Genomic DNA, 24101 nt, shown 5'->3' with positions numbered 1-24101 from the left:
CTGTAGTGCTTTACTTATATATATTTTTTAAATAAAAGATTATTTCTGATGTGTGTTTTTGCCTCAGTGAAAATATAAGGACATTATGATACAATGAGCCTAATACACAAATGAATCTAACTACACCTATCGAACAAGTATTTGTATTAAACCAGGAAGCCCTGAAAGTCACTGTCTTTCACTATCTTTATGTGTAAACACACAGACAAATATAATAATAAAAATACAAATACATAGTAAGTATCCCAGCTCCTCTATCATAGTCTCAAATAGTTTTGTGAATTCTTTCCATGTTGATAAATGACACACAGCATCTTTCAGTAAAATTGAGTTTTATAAGTAGTTTTAAAAGTTAGTTTAGGGCAAGTCTTGATAAAAATGTCCTCAGCGAACAGTTATTTCAGAGTATGCATGTGGATAGATGTCTCCTTATCTCACTGGCTTGGTTTAGAGTTTGAGAACCAAAATGAAGCTGGTAAAAGAAATTGGCTTGCCCTCATATTGAAGAGTAAAGACACAAACCTTTTGTCATACTGCTTACCTAACAAGAAGTATATTATACAAGTAAATATAATACTTGGTAACATCCTCATGGGTAGTAAATCAGATAACAGTTTTCCAAAGAAATAAGACGACACTCTGTAGTATCCACTGATATACTCATGTCTAAAAAAGAAAAATTCATCCTACATTAGTTAAGGAAGGCAGAAACCAGATTGGGCTGCTTGCTTATCTGCAGACTTCCGCCACCACCAAGGGTCAAATGACTACAGCTTCTCACATCCCTGAGGTGAACCTCCATCCTGTCAGCATCAGGCACCCTCTTGGGTGTGAGCCTCACCTGTGTTGTCACCCCCACACGAGTCTGTGCAATACCCCTCTTCTCATTATAGAACTCCCTCTGGATGCCATCCATTCCGCTCCCTGAGCGCCCACTCCCAGTGAGCAGATCTGCATCTCCTTCCTCTCTTCCAACACTGGCTCTCCTTGAAGAATAGCACTCCAGTAGCTCAGTTATGGTAGAGGCTTTACTTTCTTTCCACTTCTGATTATGAAGGTGGCGGCTCTGCTATCCTCCAAGCTTCCTAAAGCAGCCCTGGATCACTTACTCAACTCTCATGACAAAAAGAAAATGGCACTTCTTCCTTCAACAATCACACCTTTCAACCACACATCCCTGTCAAATCCTGCTTCCTTCCCTTCTCCAGTTTTAGATCCCTTCCTCTTCCTGGCATCTTCCTCCTGTAATTCCAAACTCCTCCACCAATATCATTCTTTCCCTCTAGAATGATTCCTTTCTTCAGTATGGGAATATGGGCAAATCTTGTCCAACTTTGAAAAACACAAGAAACAAAAGAGCCCTTACTTTATTTTAAGGCTCTGCCCTTTGGCTCCTTCCATTTCCCTTCCATTGAGGGCTAAGTTGGGTCCACATTCTTTGTCAGCTTGACCTCCACATCTTATGTTTACTGCTCAGCCTACTACTTTCTCTCTACCAAGCCCCTCTGACTTTGCCTGTGTGAGCCATCATGACTTCTCATCTGTTTAAAAACAAAAAATCCTTTTTTGCCCCTTTATCGCTTGCTTTTTCTGCAGCATTTGGATTTGCTGGCTCTGCCTTAATCTTAAACTCCTTTTCCCCTTAGTATCAAGCTCTACATGCTCAATGATTGTCCTCACAACCTCTGGCTGCTTTTTCTCAAGTAACGTGGGCAATCCCCAGGAACCAAGCTGTGGCCCAACACTGGATATGACCAGTTTGACCAACAGCCCCTGATACCGGAGAGTCCCCTTCCTGGAACAGAGACCTACTCACATAAAGAGCTTCTTCTCAACCACAAAGAGCTCCACAGCTGACACACTGCTGAAACACTGGTTGGTCGTCAGGAAGAAGAGCACCCCTGACCTGCAATGAAAGAAAAGTGGGGGGTGGGGGGGAAGCACTGCAGTCAGTGAAACATTCTTAGGTCAATTTTCTAATTGTGAAATGCTCTCCTCAAAGGATACCTCATAACATTAAATAGAAACTGTTCTGGTTAAAACAAGGAAGTATGCGCGCCATCAGCCTTCTCCCCACCATCTCTGGGTATCCACAGTGGTACCCCTCAGAGTCCACAAAGCACAGTCTGGAAGTCTTTGTCCTGGGCTGCCATGGATTAAATTGGGTTCTCCCCCACATTCCTACGTTAAAGCTCGGACCTTCAACGTGATGATATTTAGAGACAGTGTATTTGGGATGTAATTAGATTTAGATGAGGTCATGAGGGTAAGGCCTCACAATGGGATTAGCACCCTTAAAAGACAGGGGAGAGACATCAGAGTGTACTCTCTCTGCCGTGTGAGGACACAGCAAAAAGGTAGCCACCTGTGAGCCAGGAAGATAGCTCTCATTGGAATCTGACCATGGATCTCTAGATCCTGATCTCTAGAAGTATAAGAAATTGTTGTTTAGACAATTGTTTAAGCCACACAGCCTACGGTTCTTTGTGATGGCAGTCTGTGCTGATGAATATGTAGGTCATAAAAATATTATCATCTTGAATTTTAACTAACAAATCAACAAGTATCAGGCTCAGGTCATGGTCTCAGGGTCCTGGGATTGAGCCCCGCATCAGGCTCTGCTCAGCAGGGAGGCTGCTTTCCCCTCTCTCTGCCTGCCTCTCTGCCTACTTGTGATCTCTCTCTCTCTCTGTCAAATAAATTAAAAAAATCATTAAAAAAAAAAAAAAAAAACGACAACAGCAGCAACAAATACCATTCCTAATGTATGAAGGGAGAAAGAATGAACCAAATAAAGCCTGAAAAGCTTAAAAACCGCTATCAGCCACCTTTTTTTTAAAAAAAGAGATTGATTTATTTATTTATTTGACAGACAGAGATCACATCATATCATATCAGCCCACAACTGTCGAGAGCCTTGATGTTGTCCTTGACAAGCCACACCAAAATGGTTTCCAACATGCTCAAAAGAGAAAACATGGGCAGCTGGGTGGCTCAGTGGGTTAAAGCCTCTGCCTTCGGCTGAGGTCGTGATCTCAGCGTCCTGGGATGCAGCCCCACATCAGGTTCTCTGCTCAGCGGGGAGCCTGCTCCCCTCACCCTTCCACCTGCCTCTCTGCCTACTTGTGATCTCTGTCTGTCAAATAAATAAATAAAAGCTTTAAAAAGAAAAAAAAAGAGAGAAAACAAAATGATGTTTATAAAGGAAAAATCTGTGTACCTGTAGGAAAAGGAAGACTACTAATGCTTCTTTCTCAGTAAAATAATTAAGGCTTTAAAAGGAAAGTCACAGTTAATCTACACTTTGCTACACAAACGCGTGTTATGAAAGCATGCCAACATTCTAAAAACTGGTGTTGGGCTTCCCTTTATAACCAAATCATTTCATTGACATTGAGGACATGAGTTGACACTGAAAGAGCTAAAGTGACCCATCATTTAAATGACACAAGAATACAAGAGAACACTTTTAAAAATATATAAACCCGGGGCGCCTGGGTGGCTCAGTGGGTTAAGCCGCTGCCTTCGGCTCGGGTCATGATCTCAGGGTCCTGGGATCGAGTCCTGCATCGGGCTTTCTGCTCGGCAGGGAGCCTGTTTCCCTCTCTCTCTCTGCCTGACTGTCTACTGTGATCTCTGTCAAATAAATAAATAAAATCTTAAAAAATAAATAAAAATAAAAATATATAAACCCAAGTGTACAGCCTCTCAAAAAAAAAAAGCTCATAGACACTTAGTAATTGTTTTTAACACCAAAAAAGAAAGAAAGAACTGAGAGAACAGAATGTTTTATTTTTATTTATTTATTTATCTTTGAGAACAGACTGTTTTATAAGTAAATGTTTATACAATAATTAATGAACAGAAAATAGCCAGAACTGGTACACAGGAGGCTATGTAACTTTTTCCACACAAGTAAGTCTACTAGCAAAGTAAAAGCTAATTTCAGAAACAAGAAACATGCAGAAAGAAAGAAAGAAAGAAAGAAAGATGGGACACGCAACAATTTAGCTCAATTTGTTAAGCCTTATATCCATAACACTGTTATGTTCATCATGATTTTGAACTAGGAGATACTGCTATTACTTCTAAATCATATGGTTTGTTTTATAGTAAATAGTTTTTATTGCTAAATAATGCAAGGTATTCAAATTCTTTTCACACTGGTAATCCAGGACTGTAATATCTACTTATTGATCCAAATATTTTTTAAAATATCTTTTCTGTTTATATTAATTTGTTTAGCAACCACCACAAGCCTGTAAGGTAAATATTAGGCCACAGAAGCTCATATACTACATACAAATTAAACCCAGCTTGTTAGTTAGAGAGGGGCGCCTGGGTGGCTCAGTGGGTTAAGGCCTCTGCCTTTGGCTCAGGTCATGGTTCCAGGGTACTGGGATCAAGCCCCACAGCAGGTTCCCTGCTCAGTGGGGAGCCTGCTTCCCTTCCTCCCTCTCTGCCTACTTGTGATTTCTGTTAAATAAATAAATAAAATCTTAAAAAAAAAAAAAAAAAGAAAGAAAGAAAAGGAGCCAAGAGCACATCTTTGGGATAATTCATTCCCAAAGAGAACCAAACCACTGGCCTCCTAAGCAATTTCAAATGACAAAAAAGTGGCAGCAAGTTTATGTCAAAAATACAAATTAAAATAAATCCAAAGAACTATTTCTCCAGAAAACATTTGAAGAAACTTCTAAACCTCTTCTTTATTTCTCTGGATTCTTCTACCAAGAATTCTAATGGTTAGATACCCAATTCCTCTTTAAAATTCCAGTTGAGGACAGGTTTTTCAATACTTTTCCAAATACTTCCCACTGCACAACACAAAAGGTCCATGGGCAATAGATCCTGTGACCTATATTCTGTGCCTGGTAAAAATATGGCATTTGCAATAGGTACAGATCATCAATGACTAGAAAGCTTGGAAGCAAGTGAGAGAACCCCACACCCTTCAGAGAAAGTAAAGGGAAGAGCAGTGATATAACTCTGGAAATAAGCTTCCATAATAATTTCAACATGGAGTAACACTATCTGATCCCATACAGGAGATAATTTATTTTACTTGAGTGAGGAATTGAATTTTATGCTTATTCTTTCTTTTGTAAACAATCTGACATCAAAACAGATTCAACGTAAGCTACTGCAACTTTCCTCATATCCTTCTGGCAAAATGGGGATAACACCCCCATCTCTTGGGGCAGAAATCCGTATCCATGATTTAAAACACAGAGCATAGTGCCTGGCATAGAACAGCTTTGTACATGAAGTATAAGGAGAAGTCTGCAGTCTTTGACACTGCAGAGCATAGACATTCAGAACATGCTAGAGCCCATTACCAAATCTCATCATGAAAAAATATTTTTAAGGGCACATGATGACTAAAACTCGGTAAGGTAAATGAACATAAGCACTAACCATATAACAGAAAAACCTGAGTGTCATCCACCTCCCCCGAGCAAACAAATCAAAAAAATTATTTACAAACAAAAGAAAAAACAGATAAACTGGACTACATCAAAATTTAAAACTTCTGTGTTTCAAAGGACACTCAACAGTGAAAAGATGATCCACAGAATGTCAGAAAATATTTGCAAATTTAGACCTGATAAAGGATTAATATCCAGAATATATAAAGAACACTTATAGTTCAATAATTTGAATCTCCAATTAAAAAATGGGCAAAGGATTTCTCCACAGAAGATTTCCCCAAAGAAGATACACAAATGGCCAATAAGCACAAGAAACGGTTCTTAATAGGGTGCCTGGGTGGCTCAGTTGGTTGGACAACTGCCTTTGGCTCAGGTCATGATCCCTGAATTCCAGGATCGAGTCCCTCCTTGGGAGGTCTCCTTGGGGGGTCTGCTTCTCCCACTGAACTTCTCCTCTCTCATGCTCTCTCTCAAATAAATAAATAAAATCTTAAAAACAAAAAAAAAAAAAAAAGAAAGAAAAGAAAAGAAAAAGTTCTCAATATCACTAATCATGAGGGGAATGCAAATCATAAAACCACATCCCCTGACACTAACTGGGATGGCTATTATTATTTTAAAAAGAAAAGAAAAGGAAAAAGAACAGAAAATACTGTTTGGTAATGTTGTAGAGGAATTAAACACTTGTGCACTGCTGGTAGGAATGTCAAATGATACAACTGCTGTGGAAGATAAAATATTTCAAATAATCCAATAGCTCTACTTCTGAGTATAAATCCAAAAGAATTTAAAGCAGAGATTGAGACATATTTATTTGTACAACCACGTGCATAGCAGCATTGCTCAAGGAGGGGCAAAGGGCAGGCCACTCCAAGATGGGGGTCACAGCAACATGAAAATTATTTTGAGTTAAAAGCAATTAAAAAAAAAAAAAAAAAAAAAAAAAGCATTCAAGGCCTGCAGACTCAGGAAAACTTTTCATCTCAGGGCACCTGGGTGGCTCAGTCATTTAAGCATCTGCTTTCAGCTAAGGTCATGATTCTGGGGCCCTGGGATCAAGCCCTGAGTATGGCTCCTAGCAGGGAGCCTGCTTCTCCCTTTACTTCTGTCTGCCTCTCCCCCTTGCTTGTGCATGAAATTGTGTGCTTTCTCTGTCAAATAAATAAAAAAAAGAAAGAAAACTTCTTACGGGGTGCCTGAGTGGCTCAGTTGGTTAAGCAACTGCCTCAGGTCATGATTCTGGAGTCCCGGGATCTTCCCCTCAACTGCCTAAATTTACGTTAGAAAGGAGAACCTGTACCAGGGAGAGAGCCATTAAGAAAGATGCCTCTTTGCCTAAGAAACTTATTTGCATAAAGAGGGCAACCTTTGTTTTCTAAACATCTCCCAACTTTTTGCTAAGGTCTTTTTTCCCTTACCCTAACCACCCTTCTCCTTAAATCATATAAGCATCATGTTATCTCACTGCTTTTGGAATTTGCATGTTTGTGTGGATTACCTGTACACATACTATTAAATTTGATTTTCTCCTGTTAATCTGTTTCATGTTAATGTGATGCTTAGTCCTACTAGAAGGACTCTGAATGGCAGAGGAAATTCTTCCTCTCCAACATTCACAACAGCCAAAAGGCTGAAATAACCCAAGTGTCCAAGGACAGAGAAATGCATAAACAAATATGGTATTCCATACAATGGAATATTATTCAGCCTTTAAAAGAAAAGAAATACTGGGACACCTGGGTGGCTCAGTTAGTTAAGCGGCTGCCTTCGGCTCAGGTCATGATCCCAGCGTCCTGGGATCGAGTCCCACATTGGGTTTCTTGATCGGCAGGGAGCCTGCTTCTCCCTCTGCCTCTGCCTGCCACTCCGTCTGCCTGTGCTCGCTTGCTCTCTCTCCCTCTCTCTCTCCCTCTCTGATAAATAAAGAAAATCTTAACAAAAAAAAAAAAAAAGAAAAGAAAAGAAATCCTGACATGCTACAATATGGGTGAACCTTGAAGATAACTATGCTAAGGAAAATGAGCCAGTCACCGAAGGACAAATACTGTATGATTCCACTTATATGAGTACCTTGAGTAGTCAAACTCAGAGACAGTAAGTATAATGGCCATTTCCAGGCACTAAAGAAAGGGAGAATGAGGAGTTGTTGTTCAATATGTACAGAGATGCAGTTTGGGAAGATGAAGAGTTGGAGTTGGATGGTTGTAATAGTTGTACAATAATGTGAATGTACTGAGGAGCCTGGATGGCTCCGTCGGTTAAATATCTGACTCTTGATCTTGGCTCAGGTCATGATCTCAGGGTCATGAGATCAAGCTCCACATCAGGGTCTGCACTCAGTGCAGACTCTGCTTGAAATTCTCTCTCTTTCTCTACCATTCCCCATGCTCACATGCTCTCTCTAAATAAATAAATAAATTCTTTTACAAAGTAATGTGAATGTATTTAATGTCACTGAACTATATGCTTAAAACTGGTCAAGACAGTAAAAATTAACAACCTGTATAATCTGTACAAATTACATATTTATACAAATTACACATTCAGCTTGCAATTCACTGACTTATCCTGATCCTCAGTTGACTCTGTACTTGTCTCAAATCCAAATTCTTAATGAATTTTCATTACTTGAAAGATGTAACAGCACTTTCTCACAATCAAGATCCAAATTTACTTACCTATTCTGGATTCCTGTAGGATCATTTTTTAGATCATAGAAAATGGCACCTATAACCAATCCCAGGATGATTGTTACAATTATCTTTTCAAAAAGAAAAAGAAAAACAAGTTTTAATGCAAGATAAAAACTTAATACACCATTTATTATTACAAGATATGTAATCAAATTTCTCCATTGAGATACATGCTTCCAGTGGTTCAAAATCCTTGGGTGAATATAAAACAGTGTATGTTATGAGACTGCTTTCTAAATTAAAAAATAACTGATCCATGTTGGAGAGGCTGACAGAACACAATACCCCCTGAATGCCAAGGATCCTCCCAGTGATTCACCAGGCCAATTCAAGGTCCAGTTCAGGCTACAAGGCCTGGGAAGGCCAGCAGAACAATGGAAGCATCTGGCTAAGTCATTGGAGGAGTAAAGTCCAAATGGATAAGAGTTCTGACCTGAACTCTCAACCTTTTGTTCCAGTGAACATGCAGTTTTATATTTCAAGAAGTACAAGTAAAAACAGGATATCTTTACTCTTACTATTATAAATAAATACAATTTTTTGAGCACACATAAAAAAAATTCTAACAATGTTATTCTGCATGATAAGGAAACAGGCGTTAGCTGACCACCCACCTGACCTAGAGGACAGGGCTTGCCTGCACTGGAAAAGTGCAAAGTCATAGCCACCAAAGCATTCAGCCAGCTCTCTCTGAGGGCACTCAAATGCTGCCACTGCCCTTTCTCATGTCACAGCTCCTCTAGCAACCTTAGACCAAGGACCTACAGTGTAGAACTAAGCTGCTTAGCCATTCTTACCTGCATTCACTTACTTGCTTTGGGGACTCCTAAGAACACTACATAAACATCACTTTTGTTTTTTAAGACTGACAAAATGAGGGCACCTAGGTGGCTCAATCACGTCTGCCTTCAGCTCAGGTCATGATCTCAGGGTCCTGGGATCAACCCCCACAGCAAGCTGCCTGCTCAGCAGGTTGTCCTCCCTCTCCTACTCCCCCTGCTTATTTTCCCTCTCTTGCTGGGTCTCTCTCTGTCAAATAAATAAATAAAATCTTAAAAAAAAAAAACTGATCTATAGTCACACATTAAAAATCGCAATGTAAAGATGAATCTCTAAGAGTTATGATAGTGTTTTCCAAATTGGTTTGATGAGAAAAACCCATGGCACATTAAACAAACATTAAATCCTTTTACACAGATGATCCATTTACTCCCAGGTCATCCAAACACAACCTTTAGTTAAATGGCATTATCAGAAGCAAAGTCTGAACCACATAAATGACTACTTGAAATCTAAGCATGGCTGTAATATTACAAATATGAGATTTATCAGCAGGAAGCCATAAAGCAGTTTAATAGCCTTACATTCAAACACTTAAAGAAGTAAACCATACATACCAGATTAAAAACACTAAACCAAAGGTCGGTAAGCTAGGGTCTACTTCTGTTCAGCCCTCTAGCTAAGAACAGGTTTTACCACTCTTCTCGAAGAGTGAGAGAAGGAGACTATTTCTTGCCACATGAAATTCTAATTTGGTTTGTGTCCATCAGTAAAGTTTTATTGGACCATAGCTATGATCATTTGTTTATGTATTATCTATCGCTCCTTTCTTGCAAAAATGGCAGAGTTGACTACCTGAGACAAAGACCACACGGCCTACAAAGCCAGAAGTATATACTATCTACCCCTTTACAAAAAAGATTTGCCTGCTCCTATCCTAACATGCCAGTATGTACAAATCAGAACAGCAGATGCTCAGAGAGATGCAGTGTTCTATCTTTGTTTTACAAGAGCTCCGTGAATTTGAGCACTGTTAGGACTCCTTCTGTCAAACAGTTCACTGAGGAGGCAAGCAGGATGAACACGCAGCCCGGCAGCACTAGGCTGAGTCTACAGCTGAAGGAGGCCCAGCAACAGAAGATGCAGAATTATGCTGTATTAGAAAGAGCTCCACATTCTAGAAAGGGGATGCCTGTTACACTGCTGCTGGGAATGCCAACTGGTGAAGTCACTCTGGAAAACAGTACGGTGGTTCCTCAAAAAGTTGAAAATAGAGCTACCTTATGACCCAGCAACTGCACTACTATTATTTACCCAAAGGTAATTATTTACAAATCATTTACCTAATTCAAAGGGACGTATGCATCCCTATGTTGCGGCATCATCTACTATAGCCAAATTATAGACAAAGCCCAAGTGTCCATCGACCGATGAACGGATAAAGAAGATGTGGCGTATATACAATGAAACATTACTCATCCTAAAAAAGAAGGAAATCTCACCATTTGCACAACATAGATGGAGCTAGAGAGCATTATGCTAGGCAAAATAAGTCAGAGAAAGACAAATACCATATGATTTCACTCCTATGTGGAATTGAAGAAACAAAAACAATCATAGGGGAAAAAAGAGAGAGGCAAACCAAGAAATAGACTCTTAACTATAGAGAACAAAGAGATGGTTCCCATAGGGAAGATGGGTGGGTGGATGGATGAAAGAGGTGATGGGGCTGAAGAAGGGCACCTGTGATGAGCACCAGGGTTTGTATCAAAGTGTTGAATCACTGTATTGTACATCTGAAACTAACAATACACTGTATATTAGCTAACTAGAATTTAAATAAAAACTTGGAAAGAAAGAACTCCACATTCTAATCACATCCTGCCCAGCACTACTGTATGTGTGACTTGGACAAGATACTTAAAAATCACTTTTAGAAAAAAGAGAAATTTACATTATTTTCCAAGTAAAAAAATATAATGTATACATCATACTAAAGAATCAACTCCAGTACATTATCTCACTGTTGAAAAAAATGGGTAAACAAGGCTAACCTCATTTATCAGATATCAATGATCTCTGTTTCCAAATGATATCAAATCTTCTCTTAAAAAAAGAAAAATCTAACTTTGATTGATAGTACACAGAAGTGTTCATATTCTGAGAGAAATACAAAATTATAGTAGCAAAAATGTTTGGAGCAATTAGCAGTATATCTTAAAGAGGGACAGAGATTCTGAGTACTAATACTTAAAAGGCAACAGCACCAAAGTACGAAAATTACGGCTCATGTGGTTAAGAAGTCAGTCATATCTTTTTAAAGATTCATTTATTTATTAGAGAGAGAGAAAGATCTCATGCACCCATGGGGTGGGGTGGACAGGGCAGAGGGAGAGAGTCTTAAGCAGACTCTACACTGAACAAGGAGCCCAACTCAGGGCTCAGTCCCACAACTCTGAGATTACAACCTGAGCTGAAACCAAGAGTCGGCCACTCAACTGACTATGCCACCCAAGTGCCCCAGGAAACGAGTAATATTCTATTAGTGTAGTGCCAACAACATGCCATCTTTTGGTACTCAACAGCTCTATTTTCAACTTTTTGAGGAACCACCGTACTGTTTTCCAGAGTGACTTCACCAGTTGGCATTCCCAACTGGTGGCTAAACTGATTTCCTTAAAAAGAATGGGCCACTTCAACAGATGTAGTATATATACACAATGGAATATTATGCAGCCATCAAAAGAAATGAAATCTTGCCATCTGCAATGATGTAGATGGAACTAGAGGGTATTATGCTAAGCAAAATAAGCGAATCAGAGAAAGACAATTATCATATAATCTCTCTGATACAAGGAATTTGAGAGGAAGGGTGGGGCTTATGGGAGGTAGGGAAGGAAAAAATGAAACAAGATGGGTTTGGGAGGGAGACAAACCGTAAGAGACTCTTAATCTCAGGTAACAAACTGAGGGTTGTTGGGGGATAGGGGGGTAGGGATAGAGTGGCGGGCGATGGACATTGGGGAGGGTATGTGCCCTGTACCTATACCCCTGGGGCATATAATACATTACATATTAATAAAAATTAAAAGAAAAGATGGACCAACAAACTGGTAATACTAGGGGTTTGTAGAACAGAGCACCTGAGAATAACAACAATAAAGGGGTACTAATCAGCAACTACCAACAGAGCCAGCCAAAGGGGAAAAGAACATGATTTCCTTTTCATCAAAAGAAAGTTAATGGGAAAGCAAATAGCCTTATTTAGTAGAATTCAAGCCTGCTTACTATGTTGTGTTAATTGCCGACTGTTTAGGTACCTAGTGCTTTCCTAAGATGAGAACTCCTAAATGAAGAAGGTCAATGATGAGGAAAACCACTTGCACACAGGCTCCTCCCAGAGAGAGCAGATGACCCCCGTGACCTTCAGCTGCATTCAGTGAATCTAGATGCCAGCTTCCCTGACCTCCTGACTTCAAATGCAATCAACCCCCTTCCACTCTCTCCCTCTCTCCTTTCTTTCTCTCTTCTCTTCCTTTCTCCCCCACTGTGCTTCAACTTTCTCCATAGCTCCTTTTACCATATGACTTGCTATCTATATCTAGTTCATTACTGTATGAATTTGTCCCCTGTCACTCCTCATAGGAAAACAAGCTCTATGAGAACAGGAGTTTTATTTTCACCGATTTTGTTCACCCCTGTATACAAGCTCCCAAAATGGTACACGTAGACAATGAGTCAGGAAACGAATGTGTGCAGCCACCAGAAAACCCTAAATGTGGCTAAACACTTCATTTCACCATCTTTGAAGAAAATATTTTTCAACAAAGATTACCCATTACAGCTAGTCTAAATCAACAAGAAGTCTTAATTAGGTAGTCAAAAAAAAAAAAAAAAAACCACCAAAAAAGTTTTCCATAAGTAAAAATTTCATGGTGTTTCACTTATGCTATTGGCTATTTTTATATCCCAAATGGAGTGGAGATAAATAAATGGAAGCTTGAGTAGAAGATAAGCATAACCTTAATAGATTATATCAGAACCTAATGCTCCCACATGATTATGTCCCAGCATAATCCAAAGAATCTGCCAGGTTACCTGAGCTATAGAGGCCTGGGGATTACCCAGTAAGTTTTTGAATGAACGCTTGGAAATCCATCTGAGTTGATGACAGAAGGAGGTGGCATAGGTGATCTCCTTTAAGGCTGAGCTCTTCCTTTTCTGACCCTTTAGGACTTCATCTAACTCATCTTTCATTTTTCTGTGGAAGTCAGAGTTGGCATAAAACTCAGCTATTTTTTCTATGAGTGGAGTACCTCTCTTGGAAGGCTCTTCAGTCTCCTTGACTTTGGAATAAAGGTGGATAAAGAAGGGAAACATTATTAATAAAATAACAACTGATTTAGTCCATTTTCCTGCAACCCCTTTCTTTGGTTCCTCCCTAACATCATAATTCTAATGCTTGAGTATAAAAAATTATTAGATCTGTCATTGCTTTACAATATTAGAAAAATAGTTAATTGCCCGACTGCTTCCATAAACCTATGAATATAGCAAACCTACTGCCTTCTCCTAACTCTAACACTTGAACCCTAATTCTTTTAAAATAGACTACTTACCAGAAGGAGTTATAATTCCTGATATACAAACCTGGTCCTTGTTTTCTTCTATATGCAAATATATAAATTGCCAAGTTTCTTATTTCAAAACATAATATAAATGGGTATTTTTAATGAAATTTCCCCGTAAAAGTGACACTATCACATGAATACTCATGTATACATTCAGTCAAAAATATACCAATCACGGAAAACAAAATCTATGTTGACCAGTGCTATAGAGTGAATGTTTATGTTCCCTCAAGATTTATATGCTGAAACCCAATCCCCAGTGTGATCGTATCTGAAGGGTGAGTAAGTCGTATGAGAGTGTAGGCCTCATGAATGAGATTAGAACCCTTATAAAAGAGGCCCCTCCTTGCTTCCATCATGTGAGGAGGCATCGAGAAGATGGTCACCCATATTTGAACCAGGAAGCAGGTTCTCCACAGATACTGAGTCTTTAGTACCTTCACCTCGGACTTCTGACTCCAGAACTGTGAGAAATAAATGATTATTGTCTAAGCCACCTAGTGTATGGTATCTGTGGTAGGCAGCCCAAACGGACTAAGACAACTATTACCAGAGGACAGCATTAATGTAAATTCATGTAAAGCCATGTTTTCCTGAGCTGCCACATGGTTAAACTTCGGCCAATTCCATTCACAATAATCTGTGACTCTCAACAGATTCACATACCTTCACCCTCTTGGTCCTCTCTGTTCAGTTTCACAGCAGAGGAATCTCCATTAATGACATCCAGGAAGAAATCTGCAGGGTTATTATAAGGCTCACACTGGTAACCTACAAAAAGAAGGCAACTCAGGTATATAAACTTGGTCTTGGAAAGTAAAAACTCACTTTCAGGGGTGAGAGAGGTGAGGCAGGGGAAGAGAACAACTTCTCCCTCAACTCTCTTTCTTTTCTCCCCTCTTCTCCTTTCACTGATTTACCCTTTCTTTTTTATACATTCAATCACATGAAATTTCAACAATGCTCCGTCTTCCAGAAAAACAACATACCCAAAGCCAACCTTAGACTCCCCAAAAGTCTGAAGTTAATAGCTGGTCCTTATTCATCATAATTCATCAGGTCTCAAATGAAACCTGAAACAGCTATCAGTATGCACTGATGCTTATCAGAACTGCTTCAAAAAACTAATTTGGGGGCGCCTGGGTGGCTCAGTGGGTTAAGCCGCTGCCTTCGGCTCAGGTCATGATCTCAGAGTCCTGGGATCGAGTCCCGCATCGGGCTCTCTGCTCAGCGAAGAGCCTGCTTCCCTCTCTCTCTCTCTGCCTGCCTCTCCATCTACTTGTGATTTCTCTCTGTCAAATAAATAAATAAAATCTTTAAAAAAAAAAAATCTAATTTGGTCAAAGGGGAAAAATTAAGTTAAAAAAAAAAAAAAAGGCTGTAGCTAGGACAAATGCTCCTTAAAGCAAAAATGCCAGGGAACAGCAAGACAGCACCTGGGAGAGGCCAGGGGTGTGTTCGGTTCTCCCAGTTCACCTGCCAAATGATCATGCGTTGTGCTGTCATAATTCCAATATAGAGAACAAATCCCCAGAGCAGCACTCCCAAGAGAATGTGACTGGCACAGGTGAATGCTTATCTCAACTCCTTGTGGCATGATCCTCTGACTCAAATTGACCTGTAGTCTATTAGGTTCAACTCCCCTAAACTCCCTAGACTTTGTGTGCTTATTAACTTTAAATGAGAGAGATTAAACAAAAATCTCAGAAGATGGCTATTGAATATTTAAAACTGTATTTGGAGTCATGGAGCACCATCTGTAATCCTATCCAAATAACTCTAAAATGAAACAGACTGCATGAGTCATAAAAAAAAATTATATATTTCCATTCTAAATAGAACCAGGCAGTCCAAAACTGTCAGAAGTGTTGGCCCCTCAAAGTAAGACTTACAATGAGTCATTCTATTGACTGGTAAGTCTCTTATACCCCCTCAAAGCCTAAATCTGTAATTTAATGTTACTAGAAAATTTTAAGTAGCATCTCCATGAATCCCGACCACAGCAGATCAACATCCCGTAAAAAGGAATGACATAAGAAAGCCTGATCCATAATCTGGACAAGAAGACAAAATATTGGAGGATATTATGAGACCTTTTCAAAAACGTTTGACTGACAGATAACTGGTTATGAGGCCAACACATTCACTGAACTGTTAGTGAAAGGTCACCAGAACTGGGAAGAGGGTCAGATATAGGCCCAGTAGAAATATTCATAAATATGTATGCAGGCATATTCGAATAAGACAGGAAAGAGAACTAAAGAACAAGGTAGCACTGTAAAGTGAAGAAAAATTCTAGCACCAAACTCACCAAAGATGTTTTGGAGTGGTGGAAGCCATAGTATGTCTACTCAAAGACCAAACAGCACTTCTGGAGACCTCCATTGCTCTCTTTCAGGTTTCTTTTAGTAAAGGATCTTATTGTATGAAAAAGTCAAGCATACCTACTGATGCAAAGTACCCCAAGGCCTCCTGGGCAGGCCCGTGGAACATTAGTTTTCCTGAGGCCAACAAGGTGAGGCTATCAAACAGTTTGAAGATAGAATAACGAGGCTGATGAATGGAGAAGATGATCGTTCGTCCCTGTTCAGACATCCTAAGTTAAAAGCGAAAAAATAAAAGTCATTAAACATCTAAAACTTGAACATCATGGCAACTTTAATCATCTATTCTTAGTTTGACTTGATTTTCTCTTACTAACTCCTCATTTCATATTATCTGATGGTTAGGGGACCTAAAGGCAGTGCTTTTATGAAACACTAGGGTTTCATAAAACACTAGTGAGTTCCACGGGCAGTTGACATCAACCAGAATATTCATGAAAAATGCAGATCCCTGGACAGTCTTTTCAGACATACTGGGCCTAATGAATCCATATTTCTAACAGGCACCCAGGTAATCTTTAAGAAGACTCAAGTTTGGGGGGCGCCTGGGTGGCTCAGTGGGTTAAGCCGCTGCCTTCGGCTCGGGTCATGATCTCAGGGTCCTGGGATCAAGTCCCGCATCGGGCTCTCTGCTCAGCAGGGAGCCTGCTTCCCTCTCTCTCTCTCTCTGCCTGCTTCTCTATCTACTTGTGATTTCTCTCTGTCAAATAAATAAATAAAATCTTTAAAAAAAAAAAAGAAAACTCAAGTTTGGAAACATATCATGGACTGAATGTTAAAATGATGGATGTATGCCCCATTTTCACTGATCATTTAAATCTCCTCGTTTTGTAGGAATTGGTTTTCATTCTTTTGCCCTAATGATACAATTAACATTACTGAGTACTTACAATGTCTTTGCTATTATATACTTTCATACTTATCTTACTTCTCACAATACTGTTACTAGGCAGTACCAGTATGTTAGGTACCTTTATGTTAGGGATGAGATGTAGTGTGTTGAACGACTGACCCTAAGGTCACAGTAAGGGGCGGGGCTGGGATTTGATCCCTGGTCTGATTCCAAGGCCAAAACATTGCTAAACTACATTGACATGGGAGGTACTACTCACGGATAGAAGAAACAAAAGGCCAAAATCACTTTTGAAAACCTGTCATTATTGAAAATATTTTATAAGTGGTATCATATCAATTTAAGCACTTTCTAAGCACCTACTGCATGTTAGCAGTAGGTACAAGGTTACTCTGCCTTAAAAAGGATCAGGCCAGTAGATTCAACCATTTCAGTACAGTGTGGAATAAAAGAAGCTGAGGGTTCCTTATAAGCTAAATGCAAGACCGTAACCCACTCTGAAGATAACATAAGTAGTGCATCAATGGGGCCAACCAGAGTAAGCCAAGAAGAGAAATTGTAGTCAAGCGGAAGGAAGACGGCAAACAGACTATGCAATAACAAGGTCTATTAAGGAGATTACAAGTACTTCCGTGTCATTGCAAAGCCCGGATGTGTGCATGGGGATCGAGGCCAGGGGGAGGGGAAGAAGCTATGAAAAAGAGACTGCCCCCCAAAACCAGTCCATGAGGAGTCCCTTCACTCAGAAGCTGCAGCTTTCGTCAGAGGGCAAGAAAAAGCCAGTGAAGGACTGAAAGCAAAGAAGTGCTTCCATGAGAGCTTTGTGGTCTAAGGACCAATGACATCAATATCAGTATCTCCTGGGAGACAGGAAGACTCAAACTCCATCTCAGAGCAATGGAAGCAATCTGATGTTAACAAGATCCAAGTGATCAGTGTGCACAGTGGTGTCAAAAATTCTAGGTTAAAGCCCTCCAGCCCAGGGAAAGATGCCTATGTGCTAACTAGTGCAGAACAGGATAAAACATGACAGAGCCCAGAGCATTCCACCATCCTCTAATGAACACTGTTAACACACTGAAAGATAACATTCATTCCCTAACAGAACCTGACCCATTACTTGGCATCTTCACTTTTTTGTGTAACTGCCATCTCAAACTTAAGATGTCTAAAATCTTCCCATTTCTTCTTACCCTGGCACAGAGACCTGATTAGGAGGGCATGAGCGTCTGAGAAAGCACAGCAATGACAAGGAGGGGATGCCACAGGAAGAGAATGTGTGTGGTAGCTTTTAAAAAATTGGGGTGGTAGGGAGCAGTCCCAGAGGTGGTGGGCAGAAAGCATGGCCAGCGTGACTAGATCATCAGTTATATTTAACAATTAAGTTACCTGGCTTAGAAAGTAAGTAAATGTATTGAGATAATGGCAGCAAGTTTTTGCCTGTTTAAAAAGTCATTTACAGGGCACCTGGGTGGTTCAGTCATTAGGCGTCTGCCTTCGGCTCAGGTCATGATCCCAGGGTCTTGGGATCGAGGCCCACGTCAGGCTCCCTGCTCGGAAGGAAGCCTGTTTCTCCCTCTCCCACTCCCCTTGCTTGTGTTCCCTCTCTCTGTGGAATAAATAAATAATATCTTTTAAAAATATCATTTACAAATACGGAAATGGCAAAGACTAAAAAGAACATTCAAGTGTTAGACTGGATTGGAAATATTATGCACTCATGGGTTTTTTGATACACACAGGCTAACAGAGCAATAATTACAGATGTATGTTTGCATGTATCATTCTATTCAAACTATATACACATGAATACATAATAAAATAATATTCTAAATATTTCCCATATAAAATATAGAACTAGGAGTGCCTGGCTGGCTCAGTCCATGGAGCATGCGACTCTTGATCTTGGGGTTGTGAGTTTGAGCCCTATGCTGGGTGTAGAGATTGCTTAAAATCTTTAATAAAAAAATACAGATACATATTTCTGTGTTATATATGCACAGACATAAAGCACACACATGTACACAAGTATTTCCTAGGTATGTCTGCTAAGTTGGTCTGGAAGCAATGAAGTGACAGTAGCAGTGAGCACACTAAGTAATTAGATCTTGGTTTCTAAATTCTGACTACAACAGAAGGTACCAGGACTCCCCAGACACAGGAAAAGTACAAGATGAGCCTGGAACACCTTGTTGACCATAAAGTAAAGAATTGTTTGAAGAATGATCAGGGAACATGTCAAAAGGACACAAAAGTCAGACTGGAAGGGCTTCTAATGGCTAAATAAGGGCTAATCTAATCATAAAATATGTAAGTTATATAATCCACTGATCCATTAACGAAAATAAGAATATGAGAAAACATAAATGGGGAAGGAGGAAAAGTTCTTTACAGTAGAATGCCAACTAATATATGTAGAAGGAAAGATGTAAATAGAAAATCACTTGGCAACTATCATACAAGTAACTGATAGAGGCAGAAATTGCTAGTATATGTTAAAACTGGTGGGTGAAGATTTGTTGAAGAATAGGGTACAGACATATTATCTGATCATCTCAAATACCCACCAGTCATGAAGGGAAAAAGAGTTGCTTCATAGCAGGTAAACCCAGCAGACACCAACACGACCAGGTGGTGGTCATGAATATCACCCACGGTGGAAGAAGTCAAAATCAGTTAGCCCCTGATATATGCAGAACACGGCATCGTTTCTGTGGTAGCCCTGCCAAGAACTCATGGCCTGAGTCTGGTCATGAGAGAACCCTGGGGGCATCCAAGTTGAGGGCCACTCTACGAAATGGACTCTTGAAGACAGACAAGGACTCGAGAGCCAGCAAATACTGAAAAACTATTCAGGATTAGAAAATACTTAAACAAGAGGTTCTAGAGAACATTGTGAGTCAGAAAGGAGAAAGAAATAGTTCTGGGACAACTGGTGAAGTCCAACTGAAGTCTATGGGTTGGATGGTGGTGATGGCAACAATGGAGACGTTGCAGCTGGGAGGTGTGGACCGTGGTAGTGTAGGAGGGGCGTCCTTGTCTCCTGGAGTTACACTCCAGAGTATTTAGGGGTGAAGGTATATGATGTCAGGAAAAGACTATGTGGGGTGGAGGGTTAGAGAGAGAGCAAATGCAGATAAATAGTAAGTTGGGAAATCTCAGTAAGAAGACATGAGATTTCTTTGTACTAGTCTTATAACTCTTCTGTAAGGTCAAAAAAATTTTTTAAATTTTTTTAGATGCCCAAAATTTAGCCTCTGAAATTTCTCCTATCGACATATTCCTCCCACTGGAAGAATAAAAGTAAATGCAACTATTTTCTCCATTCTTCCATTTTTTAGGCCCTAAAATTTAGAAATTTGTTTTCTCGATAAAACCACACCTCACGTCCAATTCATGTACTAATCCTGTTGGTTCTATCTTCAGAATAGATGCAGAATCCATGACTTCTCTCTCACCACCTCACCACTACCACCCTACTCAAAGCCAGTATCATATCTCAACCAAGCTAATACAAACAGCCTTCTGACTAGTTTCCTTGCATTCACCTTGCCCAGTTATACAGTTCTTTTCTCTACACAGCTGCCACTTCTCTGTTCTAGAACTCTCTAAAAGCTTCCATGTTACCTAGAGACAATAAAAGCCCTAGTTCTTACTGTGGCCTACAAAGCCTGCATAATCAGCCACCCTCTCAATTCCATCTCATGTCCTATTCTAATTGTTATGGACTAAATTTTGTCCTCCCCTCCAATTCATGTTGAAGTCCTAACCCCTAGTACCTCAGAATATACCTGTAGTTGGAGATAGGGTCTTTGAAGAGGTAATTATGGTTAAACAAGGTCATATGAGTGGCCCTTAATCTAATAAGGATCATTGTCCTTATAAGAACAGGAGAGGAGGCCCCAGATGCACTGAGGGAAAATGAAATGAAGACACACATTGAAGACAGCTACCTGCACCAAGGAGAGAGACCTCAGAAGAAATAATCCTGCTGACCTCTTATCTTACTTAGACTCCTAGCCTCCCAAACATGTGAAAAACTAAACTTCTGTTGTTTAAGTCACCTGTGTACCTGTGGTCCTACATTATGGCAGCCCCAGCAAACGAATCAGTAAGCAGTCTCCATTACCCTTAGTTCACTGGGGTTCAGTTCCTTCCGACTCTTTTGATGTTTCCAAACACATCACGCATGCTCAGGACCCACAGCTCTTCCCTCCAGCAAGGACTCTCTTCCCCAGACATCCAGGCCCCATTCCCTTGCTCCCAGCTCACATGTCACATCAGTGAGGTCTTCCCTGACCACCCTGCTATATAATAGAGCACCCCCACTCCCACCACAGCCATCTTTTGCTACACTCTTACCCTGCTTCATTTTTCTTGAAACACTTCTATTTGTCAGTTGACTACTCCCCTCCAACAAAGAAGGAAGACAATTTTGTCTGTTGTGTTCACTCTTGAACTTCCTGCACTGAGAATACTACCTGGTGCATCGCAGGGGATCTGATATTGGATGAGTGGAAGAAAAATGTTCCCATCGCATTTACCTCTTCAGGAGCAAAAGGACAGCATTTGCTGTGCTTGAATCTAAGCCAGTGGTGGGCTCATCCAGGAACAAGATGGCTGGATCGGTAATAAGCTCCATTCCAATACTAGTCCTTTTTCTTTCTCCTCCAGATACACCACGTATAAATTGAGTTCCAACCTAAAGCACAAATAACATCATTAACAATTACAACCACAGCTACTACCATTTGTTGAGGTCCTACAACATGCCAGCCCTATAAGAGGCACTTTATCTCATTGTCCTCACTTATTCCAAATAACAAATAAATGAAATTATGGGAGAAGAGGTAGGTTTCTCTCTAATAACATGAGCAAACTGAGGCTCAGGTCGGGAAGTGGCCAAGCCTGATATGAACACCATGCTTAATAGTACTTCTCATTCCCTATCAAGTCAAATAGTTAGTTTTAAGATAGTTAAGTTGGAACAATAAAACATATGGCCCTGGCATAATGAAATCACAAAGCAGAAGGGAGACAAAGGTAGGAGAGGAAAAGGGGAAAGCATGTAGAATTTATTAGTATTACACCCTCCCTCACCAACCCTCTAATAGTCCTGTGGGCGGGATGCAAATGGGAAAGTTCACTTTCTATCACACCACATTAGCACCTCTTAAATGACCACAAGGCTTCCCAAATTGACCCTGCCTGTATCCCAACTCACTACAGAATTCCTGACCCATTCTTTCAGACAAATCCGGAAGCTGGAATATTCTATAGGGCAATTGGCCCAGTCTTCTCAACTAGTCAATGTCATTGTGTAGGGGGGCAGGGAAAACAAGAAGGTTTGGGGAGGCAGGAAGTAGAAAGGAATTCCTATATTAAGAGTCTTCAGGGGCGCCTGGGTGGCTCAGTGGGCTAAAGCCTCTGCCTTCGGCTCAGGTCATGATCCCAGGGTCCTGGGATTGAGCCCCACATCAGGCTCTCTGCTTAGCGGGGAGCCTGCTTCTTTCTCTCTCTGCCTGCCTCTCTGCCTACTTCTGATCTCTGTCAAATAAATAAATAAAATCTTAAAAAAAAAATAAAGTCTTCAAAGAGATAACAAGGAAGTGTTCCTCATGCCTTTGATTGGATCCTATAACAAATGAGCTATAGCAGATATTTTGGAGACAACTGGGAAAATGTGAATGAATATGGCTCTCTCCCTCTGCCTGCCTCTCTGCTTGCTTGTGATCTCTCTCTCTCAAATAAATAAATAAAATCTTTTTTTAAAAAAAGATGCAAAATGAGTAGTCAGGAGTAAAATATGATATTTACAACTTTCTTTAAAATATTTCAGAAAAAACACCAAAGCTAGTATGGGATAAGATGTTAACAACTGGGAAATCTACATGAATAATATTTGTAATCATACCATTATACTAATTATACTATAAACATGTAATTATGATAGTAATTAGACTACTCACTATATTTCTGCTATATTTAAATTTTCATAAAAAGTAAAAAATTTTAAACTTATTTTCAGTCAATTAAATAAATTCCAAGAAGTCAACAACTACCTTTAGCTCATTTTTCCTGGAATTATATGCAAGGAAGTTAGGGCAATTGACTGCCTATTGGTAAAGAACTTTAACCTAAAGGCAAAGATTGGAATGCACCTTAAGAAAAAGACAAAATCAAATAACAGAGCCAAGACAAAGGAAACCTAAACTCATAAACTTCTAAAACAAAAATAAATGGTAAATGGTGGCATCTCAGCGCTATGTCTTTGAACAAAATACAAGCAAAATACATTTTATGTTTTTCTAAAATGTCAGACAATATGACATGAAGCAATAATGAGCAGAAACCCCCATTCTTTATTATTTCCAAGTAAGGGATATATATTCAGGGGAATTAAACTATCACCACCACACGCTCAATCAGCAGAGCATGCAACTCTTGATCTCAGGGTTGCAAATTCGAACCCCAACTCAGGTGTAGAGATTACTTTAAAAAAAAAATCTTAAAAAAAGAATGCTAAGGGCGCCTGGGTGGCTCAGTGGGTTAAGCTGCTGCCTTGGCTCAGGTCATGATCTCAGGGTCCTGGGATCGAGCCCCGCATCGGGCCCTCTGCTCAGCAGGGAGCCTGCTTCCTCCTCTCTCTCTCTGCCTGCCTCTCTGCTTACTTATAATCTCTCTCTGTCAAATAAATAAATAAAATCTTTAAAAAAAAAAAAAAAAGAATGCTAAACAATAGTCACCATAATCTTAAAAAGCTCATCTTCACCCAAAGCTTCAAAAGTTCCAGGCAAATCTTTCATCCTTAGTCATCAACTATAAAACTCCCTTGTTCATCTCGTTTCTTCCTCCTGATTCTACATAACCACAAAAGGGAGTTATTTTTGTCTCTCTTGCCCACAACTGGTATCTCTAAAACCTAAGAACCCAGCACATAACACACAGCCTGTAAGTAAGTACTGGCAGAAGAAAGGAAGATAGGAAGAGAGGAAGAAAGGAATGAGAAACAAAAGTACCAAAGAAAAGTCTATAGAGAAACAACTCAGATGCTACACAACTTAGAAATAAACACTACTGGGGTACCTGGGTAGTTCAGTCACTTAAGTGTTTGCCTTCGGCTCAGGTCATGATCCCAGGGTCCTGGGATCAAGCTCCACATAGAGCCCCGCATCAGGCTTCTCACTCAGCAGGGAATCTGCTTCTCCCTCTCCCTCTGCCCCTCTCTCATTCGTGCTCTCTTGCTCTAGCTCTCAAATAAATAAATAAAGAATCTTTAAAAAAAAAAAAAAAAGAAGAAGAAGAAGAAGAAAGAAAGAAAGAAAAAA

The 24101-nt window shown here is 39.9% G+C and overlaps 1 protein-coding gene across 4 annotated transcripts in view; it reads right to left on the bottom strand.

Moving 5' to 3' along the window:
- ABCG2 (ATP binding cassette subfamily G member 2 (JR blood group)) overlaps nucleotides 1-24101 on the bottom strand; it is a 159646-nt gene that overhangs the window by 8625 nt on the left and 126920 nt on the right. For all 4 annotated transcript variants that reach the window (XM_082726607.1, XM_082726609.1, XM_082726608.1 and 1 more), the window contains 7 exons: nucleotides 21318-21475; nucleotides 15981-16132; nucleotides 14203-14307; nucleotides 13004-13251; nucleotides 8111-8193; nucleotides 1817-1906; nucleotides 542-666 (listed from right to left, as the gene is read on the bottom strand). In XM_082726607.1, coding sequence (XP_082582733.1) covers nucleotides 542-666; nucleotides 1817-1906; nucleotides 8111-8193; nucleotides 13004-13251; nucleotides 14203-14307; nucleotides 15981-16132; nucleotides 21318-21475 — 961 coding nt within the window. The remainder of the gene's footprint in view (nucleotides 1-541; nucleotides 667-1816; nucleotides 1907-8110; nucleotides 8194-13003; nucleotides 13252-14202; nucleotides 14308-15980; nucleotides 16133-21317; nucleotides 21476-24101) is intronic.

The sequence above is a fragment of the Mustela nivalis genome, assembly GCF_964662115.1.
Source record: "Mustela nivalis genome assembly, chromosome: 4".
In the NCBI taxonomy this organism is placed as follows: domain Eukaryota; kingdom Metazoa; phylum Chordata; class Mammalia; order Carnivora; family Mustelidae; genus Mustela; species Mustela nivalis.
Note: the sequence above shows the minus strand (reverse complement) of the source record. Positions and strands in the feature narration are given on the sequence as shown.